Raw genomic sequence first — 23,854 nt, forward strand, 5'->3', positions numbered from 1 at the left:
GAGAGAGAGAGAGAGAGAGAGAGAGAGAGAGAGAGAGAGAGAGAGAGGAAATCCCTAGCAGGCTCTGCAGGGTTAACATAGAACCCGAAGTGGGGCTTGAACTCATGAAACTGTGAGATCGTGACCTGAGCTGAAACCAAGAGTTGGATGCTTAACTGACTGAGCCACCAGGAGCCCCTAATTGTAATTTCTTTAAAAGTTTATTTATTTAGGGGCATCTGGGTGGCTCAGTCAGTTGGGCGTCCGACTTCAGCTCAGGTCATGATCTCACAGTCCATGAGTTCAGACCCCACATCAGGCTCTGTGCTTACAGCTCAGAGCCTGGAGCCTTCTTTGGATTCTGTGTCTCCCTCTCTCCCTCTGTGCCCCTCCCCTGCTCATGCTCTGTCTCTTGCTGTCTCAAAAATAAATAAAAATATTAAAAATTTTTTTTTAAAGTTTGAGAGAGAGAGAGAGAGAGCATGTGTGTGCATGCATACTTGCAAGTGGGGGAGGGGTAGAGAGAAAAGGAAAGAGACTCTCAAGTAGGCTCCATACCGTCAGTGCAGAGCCTGATGTGGGGCTAGAACTCATGAACCATGAGATCAGAGCTGAAGTCAGATACTTAACCAACTAAGTCACCCAAGTGCCCCTTTCTTATAATAATTTTTAATTGAAGGCTGGACATGTTGCATTGGGTAATAGGAACTGAGGTGAATAGGCCTTTCGTTTGGGATTTTATGTTAATCTGGCTAGGAGTTGGTTTGTATTTAATGATCGCTAAAACTGTAAGTACCAGAAACTTCAAATTCATCTAGTGTTCTTGTTTTGGTCTCTTGGTTATCTTTGGTCTTCCCTAAGAAGTCCTTTTTTTTTTTTTTTAAATAAAAAAATTTTAAATAAATTTATTTTAGAAAGAGAAAGAGAGCATGAGTGGGGGAGAGGAGCAGAGGGAGAGAGAGATACTCAAGCAAGCTCCATGCTCTTTGTGGAGCTGGACATGGGGCTCGATCCCACGAACCTGGGATTGTGACCTGAGCTGAAATCAAGAATCAGACTTTCTTTCTTTCTTTTTTTTTTAATTAAAAAAAATATTTATTCATTTTTGAGAGAGAGAGTGAGAGCACGCGCAAGCTGGAGAGGTGCAAAGAAAGAGGGAGGGATACCAGATTCTGAAGCAGGCTCCAGGCTCTGAGCTGTCGCGGGACTCGAACCCGCAAACCGTGAGATCATTACCTGAGCTGAAGTCGGATGTGTAACCGATTGAGCCTCCCAGGCGCGTCCCCCAGGAGCTCAAAGTGTGCACCTTTCATCTCTTTTAGGTGTAACCCACTCTTACGACCCATGATATGATAGGAAAGTATGGGGGAGGGGGAGTATTTTGCAATCTTATCATTAAATCTCAGTCATTTAATGGGTCTTTGTCTCTTGGTTGTGACCTTCACAAGTGCTTATTAACTGTTTTCTCCCCCTTAGGTGAAACAAGAAGGCTAGAAAGGCCTTAGGGAAATTTCCTCCCCCTAGTTAGGATAAAGCTCTGGGTAAAGTCTTTTTCCCTAGAGATGGGCCATTCTTGTGGAGAACATTTGGCATATTTCACAGTGGTTACTTCTTCCATTTCTGAGCCAGGGCCAGGAGGGGATCTTTCTAGGTTCTTTACCAGGAATTTTTTTTTTTTTCCTGTTTTATTCACTGATGTATCGCTAGCACCCAAAACAGTGCTTGGTGTATAAAAGATGCTCAGTAAACATTCGTTGAATGAGTAAATGAATACCTTTCACCCAGGCCTGTGAGGTTCTTTTATGTAGATGTGGAAGAATTTCTTAGACCTAAAATGACAATAAACTGATGACATTTCTCTGAATGAGTCGTCCTCAAACCTAGTGTTTACTTATTGGGTTTTGTGGTGTTTGTGAGCGTCTCTCTAATCTGAACCTTGCATAAAATGGGTTTGTTTTAGAGCGTTGTTTTTTTTTTTTTTCATTTTTTTTGACTGCACCCTTTAGAAAGAAAATGTATTTGATATGACCCAGTATGCATGTACATATAGTATACATTTATCTGAACAGACTTTTCAGGAAATAATACTTTTCCTTATGTTTGATGTACTCATATTTTCTACTCTGTTATATTTCATTTTTAAAACATACTTTTCAAGATTTACATAGAGGATAGGTTCAGAGGACAATATATGTTTCATTTTTTAAAACAAATTTGGGTAAATCTACCAGAATTAGTTTTGGCTTCCCCCTTCCCCTCCCAATAAATCCGTTACTTTCTCCAATAATGAAATTCTTTGTGTGTCTGTAATCTTTGGTGCTATTTTAAACATTGTTCTCTTTCTTCCTCCTTCCTGGCCCAGGCTTATGCTAAGTCAGTTTTTTTGGGGAGCAATTTGGATGCAAGCATTTCCAATTGCTTTTAGCAAGGGAAACAATTCCTTGAGTTCACCACAGTGTTGCTGAGACCGGTGGGCCTCAGGTTTCATGAGATTCCTGTAGTGCGTAGTGGGGATTTGAGACTCATGCCCATTAGGGGCCCTGAGGCAGAAGCTAATAGATTAAAAGTGCTTTTGGGATGGGATCTGACTTCTCTTCTCTAGGAATGGTTACTTTTTAAAATACATGGTTGAAAAGGTTTTACAGTTCAAAATACCTACCTACCTTGTGATGTCAAGGGAACTGGAAAGACAGGCAGAGCCCTGCAGAATAACAATGATTATTGTTAAGAAACAATGGACTGTAATCACGAAAGACATTGGAGAAAGAAAATGTCTTGTCTGCTCTGTTTCTCCTCCTTTCCCGGTTGGCTTTCTTCCTTCTAAGCCTTCTTTGAAATTTATCTGACTGATTTTGTTCTGGGGCCACGAAGTATATAGATCAAGAGGTTTGGGCTTCTTCCCATTTAACAGGCCGTGTGGAAGCTTCCAGTTTCATTCTCTCGAAGTCTCTGGAGTTCAGGCCACGGGCTAAAAAATACTAAAGCTAGTTTAAAATTACCCTCCGTCGAGTTGCCTTAGGAAAGAGAGAGTCCCAATAGATGTAAAGGTTTTTAAAATGTTCTTTTATTTTTAAAGTCTATGAATAATGGATTTCCAGCTTATAGTGTTTTAACCCCTGTTAGTGAAAGCCCTGAGGCTTAATTTATAATCATTAATCTTTCCTTCATTATTCAAGATATGATCTTTCTTCCCCCCTTAAAATTATCGTTAAACTACGGGAAAGATCAAACATGTAAAATGGTTCAGAGAATTAGATAAAAAATAGTCATAAAAACCACCATCTGGATTTAATGAATATTAACATTTTGCCATATTTGCTTCAGAACTTTTTCTTTAAAAGATAAAATGTTGCGGATACATTTGAAGTTCCCTTGGCCTCGCTCCTCACTCCAGTTCCCCTGCTGCCTTCTGTGCTACCCCAGGGGTAACTTCTGTTCTCACCTCTGTGTGGTTACTTTCCATCCACGCTTTTATGCTTTTATTCCATTTACGTTTGGTCGCAGCAATGTACAAGTGTTTTGTGTAAGTTCAAGTATACACCAATTGCATTATACTACATTAGGTTTCCCTGGCTTTTTTTTTTCCTTTTAGCATTATAATTTGGGATTTGTACATGAAGATTGAATTCATATATTTCAAGCACTACATAGTATTCCATTTTATAAATGTATCACAGTTTACTCATTCCCCCATTGATGGACATTGTTTACAAATTTTTACTACTAGAAACGTTGTTGTGACGAATGTCTTTGAATATGGCTTCTTCAGCGTGTGTTAGACGATTTTCTCTTGGCAGATATGTAGGAATGGAATCTTGGGAGGTGCACTATATACGCATCTTTAACTTTATGGAGCTGGCAGGTACCATCTAATATGCCCCCAAAAGTGTATAAGGCTTCTCACCAGCACTTATTGTCAGACTTCCAATCTCTTGCTAATCTGCTAGGTAGAAAGAGACTTGATTTGTTTTTTAAGTTTACTAATTTATTTTGAGAGAGAGAGAGAGAGAGAGAGAGAGAGCGAGAGAGAGAGCACACGCGCTAGCAAGCAGCAGAGGGACAGAGAGAGGAGAGATTCCCAAGCAGGCTCCACACTGTCAGCACAGAGCCCTGTGTGGGGCTCCAACTCATGAACTGTGAGATTGTGACTCCCGAACTGAAATCAGGAGTTGGAAGCTTAACTCACTGAGCCACTCAGCGCCCCAAAGAGTTGATCTTTTTATTGCTTTTCCCAAACAAATTCAGACTGGGGAATCACAACATCATCCTTTTAAATTTCAGAAAATGATGTTCAAATTCATTCATTCAGGAAACATTTCTGGAGTTCCAGTTATGGGGCAGGCACCATTCTGGATAGTCGGGCTACAGGGCTGACAGATGGGACACACATCTCAGCCTTCACGCAGCTTACATTCTTGGGGGGGGGGGGCGGGGTAGAGAGAGACAATAAATACGATAAATCAATACGATATTAATCATGTCAGTGATAAATGCTAGGGAGGAAGAGTAAAATAAGGAAGGATGGGCCCAAATGTGTGTGGAGAGGTAGGGTTAATAGGGTGGTCTGGGAACACCTCTTAAGAAAGTGACATTTGAGGGCACCCGGTGGCGCAGTTGGTTAAGCGTCCAACGTCAACTCAGGTCATGATCTCACGGATCATGAGTTTGAGGCCCGCATTGAGCTCTCTGCTGTCAGCGCAGAACCCGCCTCTGATTTCTGTCTTGGTCCCTCTCTATCCCCTCCCTGCTCGTGTGTGTGTGTGTGTGTGTGCTGTCTCTCAAAAAGAAATATTAAAAAAAAAAGTGACATTTGAGTAAATGCCTGAGGTAATGAAGGAATAAACCACGTATGTGGACTACTGGGGAAAGAACATTCTAGATGGAAAAGGTGGAAGTCTAAGAGGGGAGCATATCTGGCATGTTCAAGGAACAGTGAGGAGGCTTGTGTAGTAGCTTGAGAGGAGGGAATAAGTGGGGAGAGAAAAGGGATGAGGTCAGAGAGGGGTCTGGACTGTAGCACACAGGACCTCCATTTTCAGGACTTTGGCTTTTGCTCTGAGGTGGATGAGAAGCCGCTGGGTGGTTTTGAATAGCAGAGCGATATAATCTGACGTACATATTAAAAAAAAAAATCAATCTGCTGAGTGTAGAGATTAGATTGAAGGAGGTGAAGGGAGAAACAACAATCTGGGTAAGAGATCACCGGGCTTTGGACCAAGACACTGACAGTAGAGGTGGAGAGAAATATTTGAACCTGGGAATATTTTGATGGTAGAACCAACAGGCATTATTGACGGATTGATGTGGGGTGGGAGGGAGAAAGGAGAAGCAGGGATGAGCCCCAGGATTTTGGCCTGAGCCACTGGTTGGAAGGAGTTGTCATTAACTGAGATGCGGAAGGCTGAGAAGCACATTCGTGGGGGAAGGGGGGATATCAGAAGATCGGTTTTGCCAGTAGACAGAGGGTCTGAGGTTCGAGGGTGAGGTTTGTAGCAGACATACCGATATGGGACGCTCAACAAATAGATGGTATTTAAAGCCATGAGACCAGTGAAATAACCAGTAGATGGGTAACGCCTGAGCCATGGGACACCCTTATGTTAGAGGGTGAGGAGGGGAAAAGGAGCCCGCAAAGGGGCTGAGCAGGAGCAGCAGGCCAGGTGGGTGGAAAATCAGGCAGGTGTGACTTCTGGAACCAAGGGAAGGAAGCATGTCAAGGAAGAGAGTGATGGATCCATCAGGTCACGTAAGACGAGGACTGAGAATTCACTACCAGATTTAATAACATGGAGGTCTAGTCTTGAGAACTTGATAAGGGTAGTTTCAGTATTGTATTCCCGTATTCCACCATTCCAGTATCATATTGCCATATGCTCCCTGGAACTTTTCACGGGATTCCACTGCTGTCCCATATGTAAGATTGAAGTAAAATGCTTGTTACAGACCAGTCCAGAAAAAAAACCCAAAAAACAAAAAACTAATCACTTACAAATTTTTTGGACTAGATATATCTTACAAATAAGGCAGATTATTTTGTTTTGGGCTAACATCTTGAGGCACAAAATGATTTGACCTTAGCTATGGAAAATGTCAAAATCATTGTGACTTCACAGTGGCCACATTTCATCCTCACGTAAAGGGCTTCCATTCTTGGAGTCATGCATTGTTTTAAGGCTGGAGAGCTCTTCAGGATTGGAAGTTCAGAGGAGAGATCAGAAACAAAAAGAATGAGAGAAGGTATTAATGATGTTGAATAGAATAGGAATTTCAGTGTTTTTGCAGTAGCAGTCCTCAGGGGTGGTCCTTCTACCTCTGGCGGCCCCTTGAGAGTTACAGGGTTTTGCAAGATCAAAATTGTTTTCATAACAACTTTCTTTGCCTTTTTCCTCTGTGATCACATATGCACGGATGGTGCAAAAGCAAAGGTGGGTAGAGCTGTTGTTGCCGTAGCTTGAATCCGGGCAGTGGCACGCCTCTCAGCTGTTGTCACCGTATTCCTCAGTGGGGCATACTGGGTGAAAGAGAAGAAAAGAGTTAGTTGCACTTAAGAATGTACTTGATGGAGCAGTAAAAGTTACTAATTTTATTAAGTCTTGACTCGTATGCGTGTCTTTTTTAATATTCTCTTTGATGAAATGGAAACTATGCTCAAGGCGCTTCTGCGTTCTGAACCATAATGGTTACCTTGAGAAAAAGCACTTTTGTGAGTGTTTGAATTGAGAGCTGAGTTCGTTGCTTTTTTTGTGAAATACTATTTTCACTTAACTGAAGTTACTAGATTTGGGTGTTTGGCAGACATTTTCGTGAAGATGAATGAAGTGAGCCTGTCACTTGAAGGAAAACAGCTCACAGCATTTGTTGCCAATGATAAAATATGAGTTTTGAAGTGAAAAGTAGAATTTTGGAACACATATCTACCACTAAGAGCTTGACAGTTTCCCAATACTTAAAGATCTGTCTGATGATATCACTGGTGACATTTCACAAATGTGCTGTTTTTGGATAGTGTATAATGAAATGTGTCAACATTTGGAATATCTACATAGCTCAGTGAACCAATATTTTTCAAATGACAAAGGACGCTATTACAAAATTGTATACGATTGGGGCGCCTGGGTGGCGCAGTCGGTTAAGCGTCCGACTTCAGCCAGGTCACGATCTCTCGGTCCGTGAGTTCGAGCCCCGCGTCAGGCTCTGGGCTGATGGCTCAGAGCCTGGAGCCTGTTTCTGATTCTGTGTCTCCCTCTCTCTTTGCCCCTCCCCCGTTCATGCTCTGTCTCTCTCTCTCCCAAATATAAATAAACAAAATTGTATACGATTAATAGATCCATTCCAAATGCAAGATAGACTTATACCTCTAGCCAAGATGGAGTGAGGTAGTGAAGCACACCCCACATGTGCTTTTTGGCCATTTGTATATCCTTTTTTTTGAACACTTTTTTTTTTAATTAAAAAAAATTTTTTTGATGTTTATTTTTGAGAGAGAGAGACATACAGTGCAAGTGGAGGAGGGGCAGAGAGAGGGAGACACAGAATCCGAAGCAGGCTCCGGGCTCTGAGCTGTCAGCCCAGAGCCTGATGTGGGGCTCAGACTCACGAACCGTGAGATCATGACCTGAGCCAAAGCCGGACGCTCAACCGACTGAGCCACCCAGGCGCCCCAGGAGCCCCCTTTTTTGAACACTTTCAATGTTTATTTTTGAGCGAGCGAGAGAGAGCATGAACGCGTGCGTGTGTGCACGTGGGGGAGGGGCAGAGAGAGAGGGAGACCAAGGATCCAAAGTGGGCTCCTCGCTGACGGCAGAGACCCCCATGTGAGGCTTGAACTCAAGAACTATGAGATCATAACCTGAGCCAAAATTGGATACTCAACCGACTGAGCCACCCAGGTGCCCCTGTATATCTTTTTTGAAGAAATGTCTATTCACATCTTTTGCTGATTTAAAAAATTGGTTTACTTTGGGGCACCTCGGTTGGTTGAGCGTCTGACTTTGACTCAGGTCATGATCTTATGGTTTGTGAATTTGAGCTCTGCATGGGGCTCTCTGCTGTCAGCACAGAGCCCACTTTGGATCCTTTATCCCCCTCTCTCTCTGCCCCTCACCTGCTTGTGCTCTCTCTCTCTCAAGAAATGAATAAACATTAAAAAATTAAAAATGGGTTAAAAAATTGGATTTTTAGAAAAACGTATTTATTGTGAAAGAGAGCGAGCATCCATATGCACTTGTGAGTGAGTGGGAGAGGGGCAGAGGGAGAGGGAGAGAGAATCCCAAGTGGGCTCCATGCCCAGCCCTGAGCCTGATGCGGGGCTTGATCTCATGAAATGTGAAATCAAGAGTCGGATGCTTAACCAACTGAGCCACCGGATGCCTCCCTTTTTTTTTTTTCTTTTTTTCTCAGAGAGAGCGAGCGAGTGGGCAGGGGAGAGGGCAGAGGGAAAGAGAAAGAGAGAATCCCAAGCAGGCTCCACACTTGGCACGTGAGCCCAATGCGGGGCTCAATCCCACGATCCTGGGACCATGGTCTGAGCTGATGTTAAGAGTAGGATGCTCAACTGACTGAGCCCCCCAGCCCCCCGCCCCCCCTTTTTTTTATATTGTTGAACTGTGACTCTTTTTATGAAGGTGTTACTTAGGCTGTCTCCTGTACGTGTTGGTTTAGTAGTCCTGTGTCCTTCCTGGGCTAGCCAAGATCCATCTAGGCCCGTAGTCGTTACAAGCCAAACGCCACCGTGACAGAAGTAACACCAAGTTGCTTGGATATTTATATTTTCTGGACTTCATATCTTTACATTCACATATTAAAATTAATACAGTTCCCCAGTGTCTTACCAGGTACTCTGCAAACCTACTGCTGTGCTTGCCTTGCAGTTTTCTGGTGATGACATGGCATCTGCCAGTTCCAGCCGCGCAGGAGTGGCTCTGCCTTTTGAGAAGTCTCAACTTACTCTGAAAGGTGAGTGGCGCCGTGCGAGGGGTTTGCCCTTTGAGGTCTTAGACACGTCCGGGGCTCTCCATCTCGCCCGGTGGGAGCTGAAGACCCCTCATGATATGACCCCACCCCCACTCCCACTCCTCATCTCTGGTTACTTTTCCACATGTGCTCGGCTATAGCCACACGGGCCTCTTTGCTCTCCGTTGAAGGTGCTGGCCATGCTACCCCCTCTGAGTGTTTGTACCTGCTGTTCCCTCTGAGTGAAATACTTTGGGGCCAGATGTCTACCTGCTTTGCTTCCTTACTTTCTAGAGGTCTTTTTTTTGTTTTTAATGGGCCAACTTCTTTTTTTTTTTTTAAGTTTATTTTTGAGAGAGACAGAGACAGCGCGCCTGGGGGAGGGGCAGAGAGAGATTGGAAGACAGAGAATCCCAAGCAGGCTCCACGCTGTCAGCATGGAGCCTGATGCAGGGCTCGAGCCCATGAAACCGTGAGGTCAAGACCTGAGCCGAAAACCAGGAGTCAGACGCTTAACCATCTGAGCCACCCAAGTGCCCCTGTAGGTCTTTACTCAAAAGTCACCTTCTTCAAAAGGCCTTCCTGATTCCCCCAGATGCAGCCTCCCCCTCCCCCACCTCCCTCATATCTGTCCTCTTCACTACTGTAGATTTCTCTTCTTAGCTTTGTCACCATTTAACACAGTACATATATTTATTTCCTTCGTTAACTGTCTCCTTCAATAGAATATTAACACCACAAACACAGGGATATTTGTCTGTCTTGGTTACTTCTGATACCGCAGTGATTGGAACAGTGCTGGAAACATATTGGGTTGCCAGTGAATATTGCTTGAATGACAGAATGTAGCTTTGGTAGCCTTAGGTCTGCAGAAGAGCCCTGGGAGATGCCTGGGGACGGGCGAAACAGCACTTGGTATCAGCACTCAGGCCTCTCAGAGGCACAGTCATTTGGAGGCAAAATTGTGTCATCATTTTTTTAACGATTATTTTTGATATGTAAATGTTACTCATTTATTTAATCTATTCACATACTTTAAAATTGTTTCCTTTCCTCCGGCTCCTCAGTGCCCCTGATTGGAGGAAACTAACATTACCAGTTTCTTGTGGTAGTATTACACATACAGACATATCAAAGGGGATGTAGTTTTGTGATTTTGAGAGCCGTGTTACCTTCCTTGGAAGGAATATTCTTCTAGCAGTGGATGAGAGTGGCTATTTCCCTACATCTTTACCAACACAATGTGTTGTCAGACCTTTTTTCTCTTTGCCAGTCTGATTGGTAAAAATAACTTTGTCAGCATAGTTTTATTTCACATTTCTTTAAGTTATAAATGATGTTTAGCATCTTACCATATATTTAAGGGAAACTTGTATTTCCTTTTCTGTGGATTGTGTGTTCATGTCCTCTGCCTGTTTCTTATTTACTTATGGATTAAAAAAAAAAAGTCTTGATACATTTTCATCATTTTTCTTGATGTCTCCATGGCTGTTCTAGGTCTTTGGAGGGGGGAGAAGCGTTAGAGTGAACTTGATAGAGCTTTGAACTTGCGACTTTAGCTTTTACTACCTTGTCTAGTAATTAGCAAGCCTAGATTAAAACAGAAGTATGTCCATGGAGCCTGGTGACATAATGAAGTCCCTGTTTTGGGGGCCTTATTATTCAGGAACACATAGTGACTTGTAAAGGTTTCTCTGTTTGCCTTTCCTCATTGTGAAATTTTTTGCTCGTGTGGAAAGAGCTAACTTGATAATACAGGTGCATCTCATTATATGTGCATTTAACCTATAGGGAGTCTATAATGCCACTTAGGCAAATGGTTAGGGAGAAAAAGAAAAAGATAAATGACAAAATAAATGGTGTGGGTGGTTCCTCCTCTGTTGTGTTTCACTGATAGAGCCTCTAGTGTAATTTGGGAGATGTGACTATGCTGTTCCCTCCCTTGTGCCTCTCTGTAATGCAGTCCTAGAGTTTTAAGATACATTTTAAAAATATATCAAGGCCCTTAAACATAAGCGACCTATTTTATCTGATATTTAACTTAAGAAGCACTGAGGAACTAAATACTAAAAAACAGCACAACATGGCTTCAACTGGCCTTTGGGAATCTACAGAAAGACCATCTATCAGACTCTATTTTGTGCCTTCCTGAGAGCTTTTCAAGGGTATAATTTTGGCCATGTGTGATTTTCCCCCCTTACTTGTTAACTTTAAAGGCTAAATCCCATGTGAAGATGTGAAATTGGCATTTATATTTCATTGAGCAGTAAATAAATTTTCCAGATAAACCTGCTCGTATGTTGAGACCTTTATTTTGGCTTGTGTTTTAAGAACAAGAGACATTCAGAGGCACCTGGGTGGCTCAGTTGGTTGAGTGCCCAACTTTGGCATAGGTCATGATCTCGTGGTTGGTGAGATCGAGTGCCACGTCGGGCTCACTGCTATCAGCATTGAGCCTGCTTTGGATCCTCTGTCCCCCTCTCTCTGCCCCTCTCCGGTTCATTCTCTCTCTCTCTCAAAAATAAAAATAAACATTAAAAAAAGAAACATTCAGGGGCGCCTGGGTGGCGCAGTCGGTTAAGCGTCCGACTTCAGCCAGGTCACAATCTTGCGGTCCGTGAGTTCGAGCCCCGCGTCAGGCTCTGGGCTGATGGCTCAGAGCCTGGAGCCTGTTTCCGATTCTCTGTCTCCCTCTCTCTCTGACCCTCCCCCGTTCATGCTCTGTCTCTCCCTGTCCCAAAAATAAATAAACGTTGAAAAAAAAAATTAAAAAAAAAAGAAACATTCAAAATATTACCCCCCTGCTTAATTATATGTTACAAAGGGGAAAATGTATCTTTACAGTGGAGTCACCTGACAGACCCCACATTAACCAAGGGATCAAACTTAGCATCCACAATAGGAGGACAACCTAGTGTGCATGGTGAGAAGTTTGCAATGTAACCTGTGTAGTATTCTTGACAAAAATGTTCAATGTGAATCTCACCACGAGGAAAACAATTTAAGAAATACAGGCTTTGGTGCATTCAATGAGAGAGCTGGTGGAAGTCTTTAAAAAGCATTGTCATGGACAAAGAAGGGGGAGCACTGTAGATTTTAAAAGATTAAGGAGCCAGCGACCAAATGCAATTTGCTCATCTCAGTTGGATCCTGGATTGGGGGAAACCAGCTATAACAACATGTTTGGAACAGTTGGGGAAATTTGGATATGTAACGAGTATCAAATGATAGGAGTGACTAAATTTGTTAAGGTATAATAATGGTGGTGTGGTTAGGTGGGAGAATGTCTTTTTCTCTTTCCTATGCCCAGCATGGGGCTCAAACTCATGACCTTGAGGTCAGGGGTTGCATGTTCTACCAACTGAGCCAGCCAGGAGACCCTCCTTATTATTATTTTTTTTTTAATTGAAGTATAGTTAACCTACTGTGTTCTGTTCGTTTCAGGTGTACAGCATATAGAACATCCTTACTTGTATGAATTGCGTTCTGGACGTATTTAGGGCTGATCAGTCTTGATGTCTACAACTTACTTTCAAGTGGTTTACCAAAAAAGTTTGTGGGTATATGCACACTCATGCACATATATAGACATAGACATCACATGTCTATATCCCGTGCTGTCCAATAAGATAGCCACTACAGCCACATAGAAATTTTTACATTGATTAAAGTTAAATTTAAAATGCAAATCCTCAGTCATACTAGCCATGTTAATGGCTTCGTAGCCACATGTATCTCATGGCATTGCATTGGACTGTGCTGGCATAGAACTTTTTGCTTATCATTGAAGATTTTTTTTTTAATGTTTATTTATTTAGTTTTGAGAGAGAGAGAGAGAGCGAGCACGAGTGGGGGAGGAGCAGAGAGAGAGGGAGACAGAGGATCTGAAGCAGGCTCTGCGCTAACAGCAGAGAGCCCCATGTCGGGCTTGAACTCCTAAACCATGAGATCGTGACCTGAGCCGAAGTTGGACACTCAACCCACTGGGTCACCCAGGTGCCCCTTATCACTGATATTTTCTTGAATAGCACTGACACAGGCACACACATAGAAAGAGAAAGAAGCAAAGGTGGCCAGATGGCAGTTGCTGCACAGTATATAAGTATTAGTTGTCCTATTCTTTCACCTTTTCTGGAAACTGAAAACTTCAAGATAAAACTACCAATATGTGATCCGAGATTGGGTCCTGGACGGACCAGGGGGAAAAAAAAAGTTTCTTTTCTCTTTTGCTATAATGGACATTGATAGGACATTTAACAAAATTTAAATAAAGTCTGTACATTAGATCATAGTTTTAAAGGATGTTAAATTTCGCCATGTTGATAATTATACTGTGGTATTGTCAGAAAATGTCTTTGTTCTTGGAAATATGCACTGAAGTATTTAGAAGAAAGGGGGCACAGCATCTGAAACTCACTCTCAAAGTTTCAAAAACAAATGTGAATGTGTACGAGAGGCAGTCGGGGGAGAGAAAGAATAATAAAGCAAATATAGTGAAAAGTTAATATTTGGTGACCCTTAGGTGAAGGGTTTATAGGAATTCTTGGTATTTTTGAAGACCAAAAACAAAACAAAAACAAAACAAACAAACAAAAATACTTAGGGAAAAAACTAGAGGGGCAAAAAAGGAAACACCATGGCAGAGTTCAGAGAATTGTCCGGGAGCTGGGAGACTTGGTTCCCAGCTTAGCTTTTGCCTCGGACTCCGTGATTTTGGATATGTTATTTCCCCTCTATGAACCTTAGTTGGACAACTTTTAAACGAAGGGCTTGAACTTGTTGATTTCAAAGAAACTGTCCAGCTCAAAATAATAGGACTAGAATTATAACTAGTCGGCCCCCTGCTCCACCACCTTAAGGGTCTGGGTGCAGAGCTATGCTCACACCACTAGGTGGCCTCAGTTAACCTTGGTCTGTGTGAAAAGTATTTCGGTTTTCTACTCTGGACCACATTTCCCGCCACCACAACCTGTTTTTTCCCAGTACCATCCCTTGTTGCTTCTGAATCTTAGCCACAGCTTTTGCTTTTGTTGTTGTTTGCCTTGCTCTCTCCTGTTCTTTTGGGCCGGGAGAAGACAGGCATTGTTAAAAGAATCCAGAGTTAGGTTTGTCCTTTGTCAAGTTGTGGACCCTTACAGGACTCTGTAAGGGAATCTTGATGGAGGGGAGCTCAGTCTTGCCATCATAGGTAAGAAATGCCAGTCCTATGCTCTGATTTGGGGCATGGGATAGAGGACATCTTAGATGTGTTCCATCCCAGTGACCTGGAGTTTCCATTGTGGCTGATGTGTGCCATAAGAGACACCTGTCTGGCCCTGGGTGTATGGATACTTGTTTAGCCTGGCTTGCTGCTACCAAATAAACATCAGAAATGCTGCCACATCAAGGATACAAATAGAAAAGGAAATGCAGATGGCTGACAAGCACATAGAAAAAACATTGACCCTCACTAGTAATCGAAGAACAGCAGTAGAACAGATACGCAGAATCTGGTAACGATGTATAGCATGGTGTGGTGTCAGGTTCCTTGGGTGCACATCCTGGTTTGAAACTCCCTGGCTATGTTTTCTGGGGCAATGACCTAACTTCCCCAAGCCTGCTTCCTCTTGGTTGAGATGGGGGTGGTGATATATTCCCTGCCCCATGGGTTTGTTTAAAGGATGGAGTTAGATGACGTGTGCACAGCATCGTGTCTGTAACAAGTGCTCATTAAATTTTACGTAATTTATATGTTTTTTTAATCTATCTGATTTGCAAAAAGCAAAAAACAAAAAAACCCTTAATACTCAATGCTATGGTGGTGAAATGAACATATTCATCTACGTGGGTTTATCCTTTTGGCAAAGGAATTAAACTGTTTTGGGAACTTTAAAAAATATTCAGATCATTTGGAGGAAATGCATGCAAATCTGTATATTCATGATGATTTTCCCAGAGTGAAAAATTGAAAGTAGTCTTTTCAGCATTGAAAGAATAGTTAACTAAATTGTGGCACGTCTGTACAATGGGCTCGTATTGCAGCCATTTAAAATTGAGAAGAGGGGCGCCTGGGTGGCGCAGTCGGTTAAGCGTCCGACTTCAGCCAGGTCACGATCTCGCGGTCCGTGAGTTCGAGCCCCGCGTCAGGCTCTGGGCTGATGGCTCAGAGCCTGGAGCCTGTTTCCGATTCTGTGTCTCCCTCTCTCTCTGCCCCTCGCCCGTTCATGCTCTGTCTCTGTCTGTCCCAAAAATAAATAAACGTTGAAAAAATAAATAAAAAATAAAATTGAGAAGAATTCTTAAAGAATTGGGGGCGTAAGAGATGAAAGTCTGGATTTGCCAACATCTTAATGATAATTATCCCAGAGTTTTCAGGTTAGGAGTGCTTCTTTTCTTAAGCTTCATTTTTTAAAAAAAAATTTGTTGAGCATCAGAAAGAAACCAAAACTTACTTTTTAAACGTAACAGCAGAAAAGAGCAAGAACATCTGCCACAGGGGGGCAGCTGGGAGCCCTCTGACTCATCTTTGACTTTTCTTTCCTGTCCAGTGGTGTCAGCAAAGCCCAAGGTGCATAATCGTCAACCTCGAATTAACTCATTTGTGGAGGTGGCAGTGGATGGACTCCCCAGTGAGACCAAGAAGACTGGGAAGCGAATTGGGAGCTCGGAGCTTCTCTGGAATGAGATCATCATTTTGTAAGAGAAAGTCCCTTCTCTTCTCAGTAACATGGGAGAAAGAGAGAAGGCTCTCCAAGGGGGTTGTGGGAGATCCAGGTTTCCTGTGAGGCCTCAAACTCTTCTGCCTTTGGTACCCAAGGTGCCTCTCTTCAGGTGTTTCTACATCATTGAGCTCACAGAGCACTCATTATTAGCTAGATGGTTACAGGGCCAGCTTTGTGGGGGAAAGGGTGTACGTGAACGTCTTCCTGTTTGAGGTCCCCCCCGCCAAGATGTCAGCAGTGTAGTTGATCTGTTTTCTTCTCAGCTGTAGGAGTGACCAGTATGCTTGGATGTGATGAATCAAGTATTTGTTTTCCAGGAATGTCACGGCCCAGAGTCATTTAGATTTGAAGGTTTGGAGCTGCCATACTTTGAGAAATGAGCTGCTAGGCACCGCCTCTGTCAACCTCTCCAATGTCCTGAAGAACAATGGGGGCAAAAGTACGTATGATGATGGGGTGGCCGACATGATTCATCTGTGGGGGGTGGGAGAAGAATTCAGAAGGCTTGGATTTCTTTCACACACCACGGACAGACCCGGTGATGCGGTTTCCTCCAGGACCAGGGGCTGCGGGGACTCTGTTCCCCATAGACGCTGCCCGTGGAGTTTTAGGAAGGCGAGAGCTCTTCTTTTCTGCCTTCACGGTGGGATTCAGCCTGTTTTGTCCTCGGGCTCTAGCGCTGGGATGCAGTGATGTGTCGCCTTGATCCTTTCTCAAGGATGAATGCTTTCCCTCTGCCTCTGACTCTCTTTTCCCAATCCCGGAGACATGTGACATTTTGAATCAAACTGTCAAATGCCTGCACCCCAAATCATTACTTTCCTAGTCTGAGTCCTTGAATGGAACAAAGAAGCTGCGTGTGTTTGTGTGTTTGTGTGTTTGTGTGGAGGGGGGAATGGTGTTACACGTAGTGCCTTGTGCTTAGTAGGCACTCAGTGAACGTTTACTGGATATTGGAATGTGCTGGAAGCTGTGTCTTAATTATTCAGGGTGCCTCTGCTGCATGGAAATCTAAACCCTAACGTCTATTTATTGCTGCTTGTGGTCAGTGGCATAACCCGTGGCTGTGGTATCTGGACCCTCCCTCATAAAGCCTCTATTGAGAGCGGTACCATATGTGGGGAGGGAACGCCATGGAAAGAAAGGCTCCTTTTTCTTTTGATGTCTGCTGTCTAGAAAATATTTTCTGAAAGTGGAGTTAGCTTAAGAGGGATGTGGGGGTGGGGAGGGTTGAGTCCCGGGTGAGCGCTGTGTGGATTCAAAAGTCTTTTCTTTCTGACAGGCCGCTCGAGTGGTGTTTGAGGTTCCCCTGGTCTTTCCCTTTCTGCCGGGCACCCAGAGATGTGGGGAGCCTGCCGCAGCTTCAGAAATTGCTTAAAACCAGGAATACGCCTCTATTTTAGTTCTGCAGGGAGCTCCCTGATGGTTTCTCTTCTGAGTCTGTCTTTATTTTCTCAAACTCTAGCCTGCCTTTTATAATTTGATTATCGAGGAGGGTTATATTTATCATGTCTTTTGGAGATACACTTGTGGACATTGTCACGTTAGGATCAGCAGCCAGTGAGTGTCCTTTCTTTTCTTCTTCATTTGTTCCGTCAACATACCTTTGCTTTTGATTGTAAAAGTAATTGTAGCAAAACTGGAAATTACACACAAGCGCACAGACGTACAAAGAAAATAAAATTCTCCTGTAAACCACAGTGCTTAGTGATAATTGCTAACATTTTGACATGTATTTTTCTGAGCCTTTTTTTCCTGTTGCACATGTATATATTTGAGACATCCGTGAAACAAAATCGTGACCATACAAAAACATATTATTTTACAACATATTATTTTACATTTTTCTCTTTAAAATGTATTAGTATATCTTTTTTTATTTAAACATTTTTTTAATGTTTGTTTTTGAGAGAGGAAGAGTGCATGTGTGTGCTAGTAGGGGAGGGGGACAGAGAGAGGTAGAGAGAGGATCCCAAGCAGTTTCCATGCTATCAGCGCAGAGCCCGACGTGGGGCTCGAACTCAAGAACCATGAAATCATGACCTGAGCCAAAGTCAGACACCCAACTGACTGAGCCACCCAGGTGCCCCTTTTTTTTGTTCTAAAGTTGTTTATTATTATTATTTTTTTGTAATCTCTATACTCAACGTGGGGCTCAAACCTATGACCACAGGATCAAGAGCCGCATGCTCTTCTGACTGAGCCAGTCAGGTGCCCCTCAGTAGATCTTTATTTACTTACTTATTTTTTTCTAATTGTGATAAAAGGCATGTAACATAAAATTTACTGTCTTAACCATTCGTAAGTGTGCCGTGTAGTGGCAATTGAGTACACGCTTGTTATGCAAGCATCACTGCCATTCATTTTCAGAAGTTTGTTTATAAATGTTTATTTTTGACAGAGAGAGAGTGCATACATGCACGCATGAGCAGGGGAGGGGCAGAGAGAGAGAGGGAGACAGAGGATCTGAAGCAGGCTCTGCGCTGAGAGCAGAGAGCCCACTAAGGGGCTTGAACCCCTGAACTGTGAGATTGTGACCTGAGCCGAAGTCAGACACTTAACCGACTGAGCCACCCAGGTGCCTCATCTTCAGAACTTTAAACTCAAACTCTCTACACACTGCACAGTTCATTTCTCCTCTTCCCTCCACCCCGCCCACAGTTCTACTTTTTCTTTTCTTTTTCTTTTTTTTCAGTTCTACTTTTTCTATGCATCTGACTAGCTACCTCAATTGGGTGAAATCATACAGTATTTGCCCTTTTATATCTGGTTTACTGTACTTGGCATAAGGTCCTCAAGGCACCTCCAAGCTGTAGCATGTATTGGAATCTCCCTTCTTATTAAGGCCATATAATATTCTGTCCTATGTGCATACCACGTTTTGTTATCCATCCACCTGTCCAGAAACACTTGGGCTGCTCCCACCTTTTGCCTGTTGTAAATGGTGCTGTTATGAATCCGAGCGTACAAATACCTGTTCAAGTTCCTGCTTTCAGTTCTTTTGGATCTGTGCCTGAGAGGCAGAATTGATGCGTCATATGGTAATTCTTTGTTTAATTTTTTGAGGAACCGGTATACTGTTTTCCATAGCTGCTATACCGTAAAATATATTGATAAGGAAGCTTTAATTATTCTTCCAAAATGTACTTTTTGATGACTGCCTAGTAGTAGTTTCTCAGGTGGTTGTGTGGAAATTTAAGTTTGGATACTGGGGTAGTTTTAAGTATCTTACAGTCATAAATAATGCTATGGTAAATATATGTAAATATATATATATATATATATATATATATATATATATATATATATAAATATATATATATAAATCTTTGTGTCCATTGCTGATAGTTTACTTGTCATAAATTACTGAAGAGGAGGGTGGCTGGGTGGTTCATTTCATTGAGCGTCGGACTCCTGATTTTGGCTTAGGTCATGATCCCAGGGTCACGGGATCGAGTCCCGCATTGGACTCTGCACGGAGCGTGGAGTCTGCTTAAGATTCTTTCTTTGTCTCCCTCTGTCCTTCTCCCTGGCTCTCTCTCACTCTGTCTGTTAGAAAAAAAAAAAAATTATTGAAGATGGATTTGCAGGGTTTAAACATTTTTCACATATTTGTGACATTTGACACCTCGCAAAATTACTCTCCAGAAAAGTTCTGCCAGTTTACCCTCCCATCAGCAGTGGCCAAGATTGCTAGTTTCTGTTGCATCTTGGCCTTTATTGGCTTGATTAAAAAAATATACATACACGCATGCGCACACACACACACACGTATATTGTTTTTGCCTGTTTGATAATTAACGGTATGCCACATTTGCTTCATCTATTTCTCTTTTTGGTTGTAGTATTTCAAAGTAAATTACAGATGTTCCAGCGTTATATTTTAGATTCTGCAGCCTGCCTTTCGTAAAACACAAGGATATTTTCCTTCTTTGTTATTCTATCGTGTTACATACGTGAACCCATTTATCGTAGACTAGTAGTGTTTGAAGAGGTGGAGCTTCTACTGCTCTTTTTTAAAAAAATTTTTTTTTTCAACGTTTATTTATTTTGGGGACAGAGAGAGACAGAGCATGAACGGGGGAGGGGCAGAGAGAGAGGGAGACACAGAATCGGAAACAGGCTCCAGGCTCTGAGCCATCAGCCCAGAGCCCAACGCGGGGCTCGAACTCACGGACCGCGAGATCGTGACCTGGCCGAAGTCGGACGCTTAACCAACTGCGCCACCCAGGCGCCCCTCTACTGCTCTTTCAGCACCTTCAGGCTTCTGACGACCGACTCTGCTGTGACGGTGGAAGCCCTCTTGCAGGTCACCGGCTTCCGTTTTCATGTACGAACCATAGTGCCAGATCCCCACAGCTCATCTTTTCATCTTGGTTTTGCCACAGCACTCGGCGTGCTGGCTTATTTCAATCTTCTTCACCCTTTTCCTGTCGGAGGCACCATCACGGGTCCTCCATTTACCGAGGATTCTGACCTTCTTGGTGCGTTTAGCCGTGACTCTGCAAATTAGAGCTGAGCCCAGAGAGGAAACAGAAAGGATATTTTTGTTTGTGATTACCATACTATTATCACACCTTGCAATGTTGACATGAATTCCTTATGATCGATCACCTGATGCGCAGTACCTGTTCAATTTCACCTGTTTATCTCTAAGTGTCATTTTCTTTTTTCTTTTCTTTTTTTTTAAATGTTTTTATTTTATTTTTGAGAGAGAGGGACAGAATGCTAGTGGGGGAGGGTTAGAGAGAGAGGGAGACACAGAATCTGAAGCGGGCTCTGGGCTCTGAGCTGTCAGCACAGAGCCTGACATGGGGCTCAAACCCACAGATCGTGAGATCATGACCTGAGCCAAAGTCAGAAATTCAACCGACTGAAGCCACCCAGACGCCCCTCTAAGTGTCATTTTCAAGTTGGTTTGCTTGAACCTGAATTCGGACGAGGTCTCCTCATTGAATTTGGTTGTTATGTCTCTGAAGTTCCCCTAATATCACTCTACCTATATGATTCTGTGATTTATTGAAGGGAATTGAATATCTTTAGAGTGTGTTTATTGCCTTAGTAACGTCCTTTGTTCATTTTTATATCAAAGGGTGCATTTTTGTCTTTTAGTTTTGAAGGTGTTTTATATGTTAAGGCTGTTACTCTTTGTCTTATAATTTGTAAATATCTTTCCAGTTTTTCATTTGCATTTTAGTTTTGTAGATTTTTTTTTCCCTATTTTCCAAAGAGATGTTTTAAACTTGTAGTTGAATCTGTCACCCTTTGTATTTGTAGCCTTTTCCTTTATGAAAGGCTTTCTCCCATTCTGAGATCAGGTAAATAGTCACTTCTAGTTTTTACTAGTTCATTGTGATTTGTTTTTTACATTTAATTCTTTAAGTGATTTTATTTTTGTGTGCAGTGTGAATAGGGATCTAATTTTATTTTACTTTTTGAGTGTTTATTTTTGAGAGAAACAGATATTGTGAGTGGGGGAGGGGCAGAGAGAGAGAGGGGGAGAGAGAGAGAAGACAAGAGGGGAGGGGAGGGAAGGGGAGGGGAGGGGAGGGGAGGGGAGGAGAGGGGAGGGGAGGGGAGGGGAGAGATATTGAGAAAATCCCAAGCAGGCTCCACGCTGCCAGCCTGACTTGGGGCTTGAACGCAGGAGATCATGACCTGAGCTGAAACCAAGAGTCAGATCCCAACTAACTGAGCCACCCAGGTGCCCCAGGATCTAATTTAATTTTTCCCAAATAGTTAACTGATTGATTTAGCACTACTTATTGAATAACCCATCTGTGATTATTATCCCCAATGATTTGGGTTATCTTCAGCTTATATTAAAAAATGTCTACATATATATACATACACACTTGGGCCTGTTGGGGGATTTTCCATTTCATCTGTTGTTTTATTAGCCTTTTACAATCACTGTCTTAACTGTTGTAATATTACCATGTTTTAATATCTGACTATTTGAATTTCTCTCCTTTTCAAAATCTTCTTCCCTCTTTTCTTTGCATATATGGCAGTACCACCTGAAATTTATTTATTTATTTTTAAACTTTATTTATTTAATTTGAGAGCAAGCGAGAGAGGGGAGGGAGAGAGAATCCCAAGTAGGCTCCGCACTGTCGGTGCAGAGCCTGACCAGGGGCTCGAACTCATGAACCATGAGATCACGATCTGAGCCAAAACCAAGAGGGGGACACTTAACCAAATGAGCCACCCAGGTGCCCCAACACTACCTGAACTTTAATTATTTTGTCAGGTTCTCCTCTTCTTCCTACTTTCTTCCCCTCAAATCCCTTCAGATTTTATTGGAACTCCATCCTATGTAAAGTTCCTTTGTGGAGAATTTCTGTACCTATAATTCCTACCCAGGAACATAGAGTGTCTCTAAATTCACTCAGATCATTTTGAAGTTATCTTTAGATAGACTCTTCTAAATTAAAAAAAATTTTTTTTGTAATGTTTATCTTTGGGAGACAAAGACAGAGTGCGAGTGGGGGAGGGGCAGAAAGAGAAGGAGACCTAGAATCTGAAGCAAGCTGCAGGTTCTGAGCTGTCAGTGCAGGGCCAGATGCAGGGCTCGAGCTCACAAACCGTGAGATCATGACCTGAGCCGAAGTCAGAAGCTTAACTGACTGAGCCATCCAGGCTCCCCAGACTTCTAAATTTTTTTTTTTTTTTTAATTTATTTTTGGGACAGAGAGAGACAGAGCATGAACGGGGGAGGGGCAGAGAGAGAGGGAGACACAGAATCAGAAACAGGCTCCAGGCTCCGAGCCATCAGCCCAGAGCCTGACGCGGGGCTCGAACTCACGGACCGCGAGATCGTGACCTGGCTGAAGTCGGACGCTTAACCGACTGCGCCACCCAGGCGCCCCCCCAGACTTCTAAATTTAAAAAACCCTTTCGATTTTATTTTCAGTGGGATCTTTTCCTATTAGGTCTCCTAACTTAGTGTTGTTTGTATACGACTATTAGTTTCTGCATGTGTGGGTTTTGTTTTGTTTTTTTTTTTCATAATCATTCAATAGCTGAATTCTTAGTATATGTTTTCAATAGCTTCTTTTGGGTTTTCTTGGTAGACTTTGATGTGATTTCTAAGATTGATAATTTTGCTCATATTAGGAGATAATTATGCTTTTTTTTTTCTTGTTAGTTGCTTTGCATACAGCTTCCTCTTTTAGTGGTGATGGAGTGGACATCTCGCCTTTTCATAACCATGCTTCTAATGACTCTTCTCTGGATGTAAAGTTGGGTGTTAGTAAGCTCTTTTTGTTTTTTTTTTTTTTCCTCAGTTTAATTAATAATTAATCATTGTTTTTTTTGTTGTTGAATTGTTGTTGTCAGATATCTTTTAAGTAACTGTTGGGATAGTTAAATAATTTTTCTTCTTTCTATTTCTTGTATTGATTTCCTAATAGTAACAATCTTAAAATTTCTGGAATACACCCTGTTGCTCATGTTTGATTATTTTTTGAAACTTTTGTTAAGAATTGTTTGTTAGTATTTTATTTGGGGGTTTTCCACTTATATTCACAAGTGGCATTTGTCTGTAGTTTGTACTATTTTTGTCAGCTTTGGAATTGAGGCTTAGCTAATTTTATAAAGTAAATTAAAGCTCTTTCCAACTTCGGGAACAGACTCTATAACTTGGGAATTATCTGTTCCATGAATGCAGGAAAGAGCTCACCCGTAAAACCAACTAGGTCTGGCTGCTTTCTCTGAAATAATTCTTTGATGACTTTTTCAGTTTCTTACCCCATAATGATTGGTTTGTTCAGCTTTTCTGGTTCATCTTGCATCAGTTTTGTTAATTCATTATTTTCTGAGAAAAATTGTTTCATGAGATTTTTCAGATTTATTAGTGTGAAGATTTTAAGTAGCGTCCTCATTATTTATTTATTAAAAAAATTTTTTAATGTTTATTTTTGAGAGAGAGAGAGAGACAGCACGAGTGGGAGAGGGGCAGAGAGAGAGGGAGACACAGAATCTGAAGCAGGCTCCAGGCTCTGAGCTGTCAGCACAGAGCCCGATGTGGGGCTCAAACTCATGGACCGCAATATCATGACCTGAACTGAAGTCAGATGCTCAACTGACTGAGCCACCCAGGTGCCCCAGTAGCATTCTCATTTTAAAAATGTTTCTAGGTGGGGTGCCTGGGTGGCTCAGTCAGTTGAGTGTCTGACTTCGGCTCAGGTCATGATCTCACAGTTCGTGGGTTCAAGCCC

General features: G+C 42.4%; 1 protein-coding gene across 1 annotated transcript in view; it reads left to right on the forward strand.

Annotated features, from left to right (window-relative positions):
* Positions 1-23,854, forward strand: part of WWP2 (WW domain containing E3 ubiquitin protein ligase 2) — a 153,383-nt gene that overhangs the window by 17,802 nt on the left and 111,727 nt on the right. The window contains exons 2-4 of the mRNA XM_040442962.1: positions 8,850-8,934; positions 15,459-15,606; positions 15,950-16,071. Of these exons, the coding sequence (XP_040298896.1) occupies positions 8,865-8,934; positions 15,459-15,606; positions 15,950-16,071 (340 nt within the window). The 5' untranslated portion in view covers positions 8,850-8,864. The remainder of the gene's footprint in view (positions 1-8,849; positions 8,935-15,458; positions 15,607-15,949; positions 16,072-23,854) is intronic.

This window comes from Herpailurus yagouaroundi, unplaced genomic scaffold, assembly GCF_014898765.1.
Source record: "Herpailurus yagouaroundi ecotype Mexico unplaced genomic scaffold, PumYag 190, whole genome shotgun sequence".
Classification (NCBI taxonomy): domain Eukaryota; kingdom Metazoa; phylum Chordata; class Mammalia; order Carnivora; family Felidae; genus Herpailurus; species Herpailurus yagouaroundi.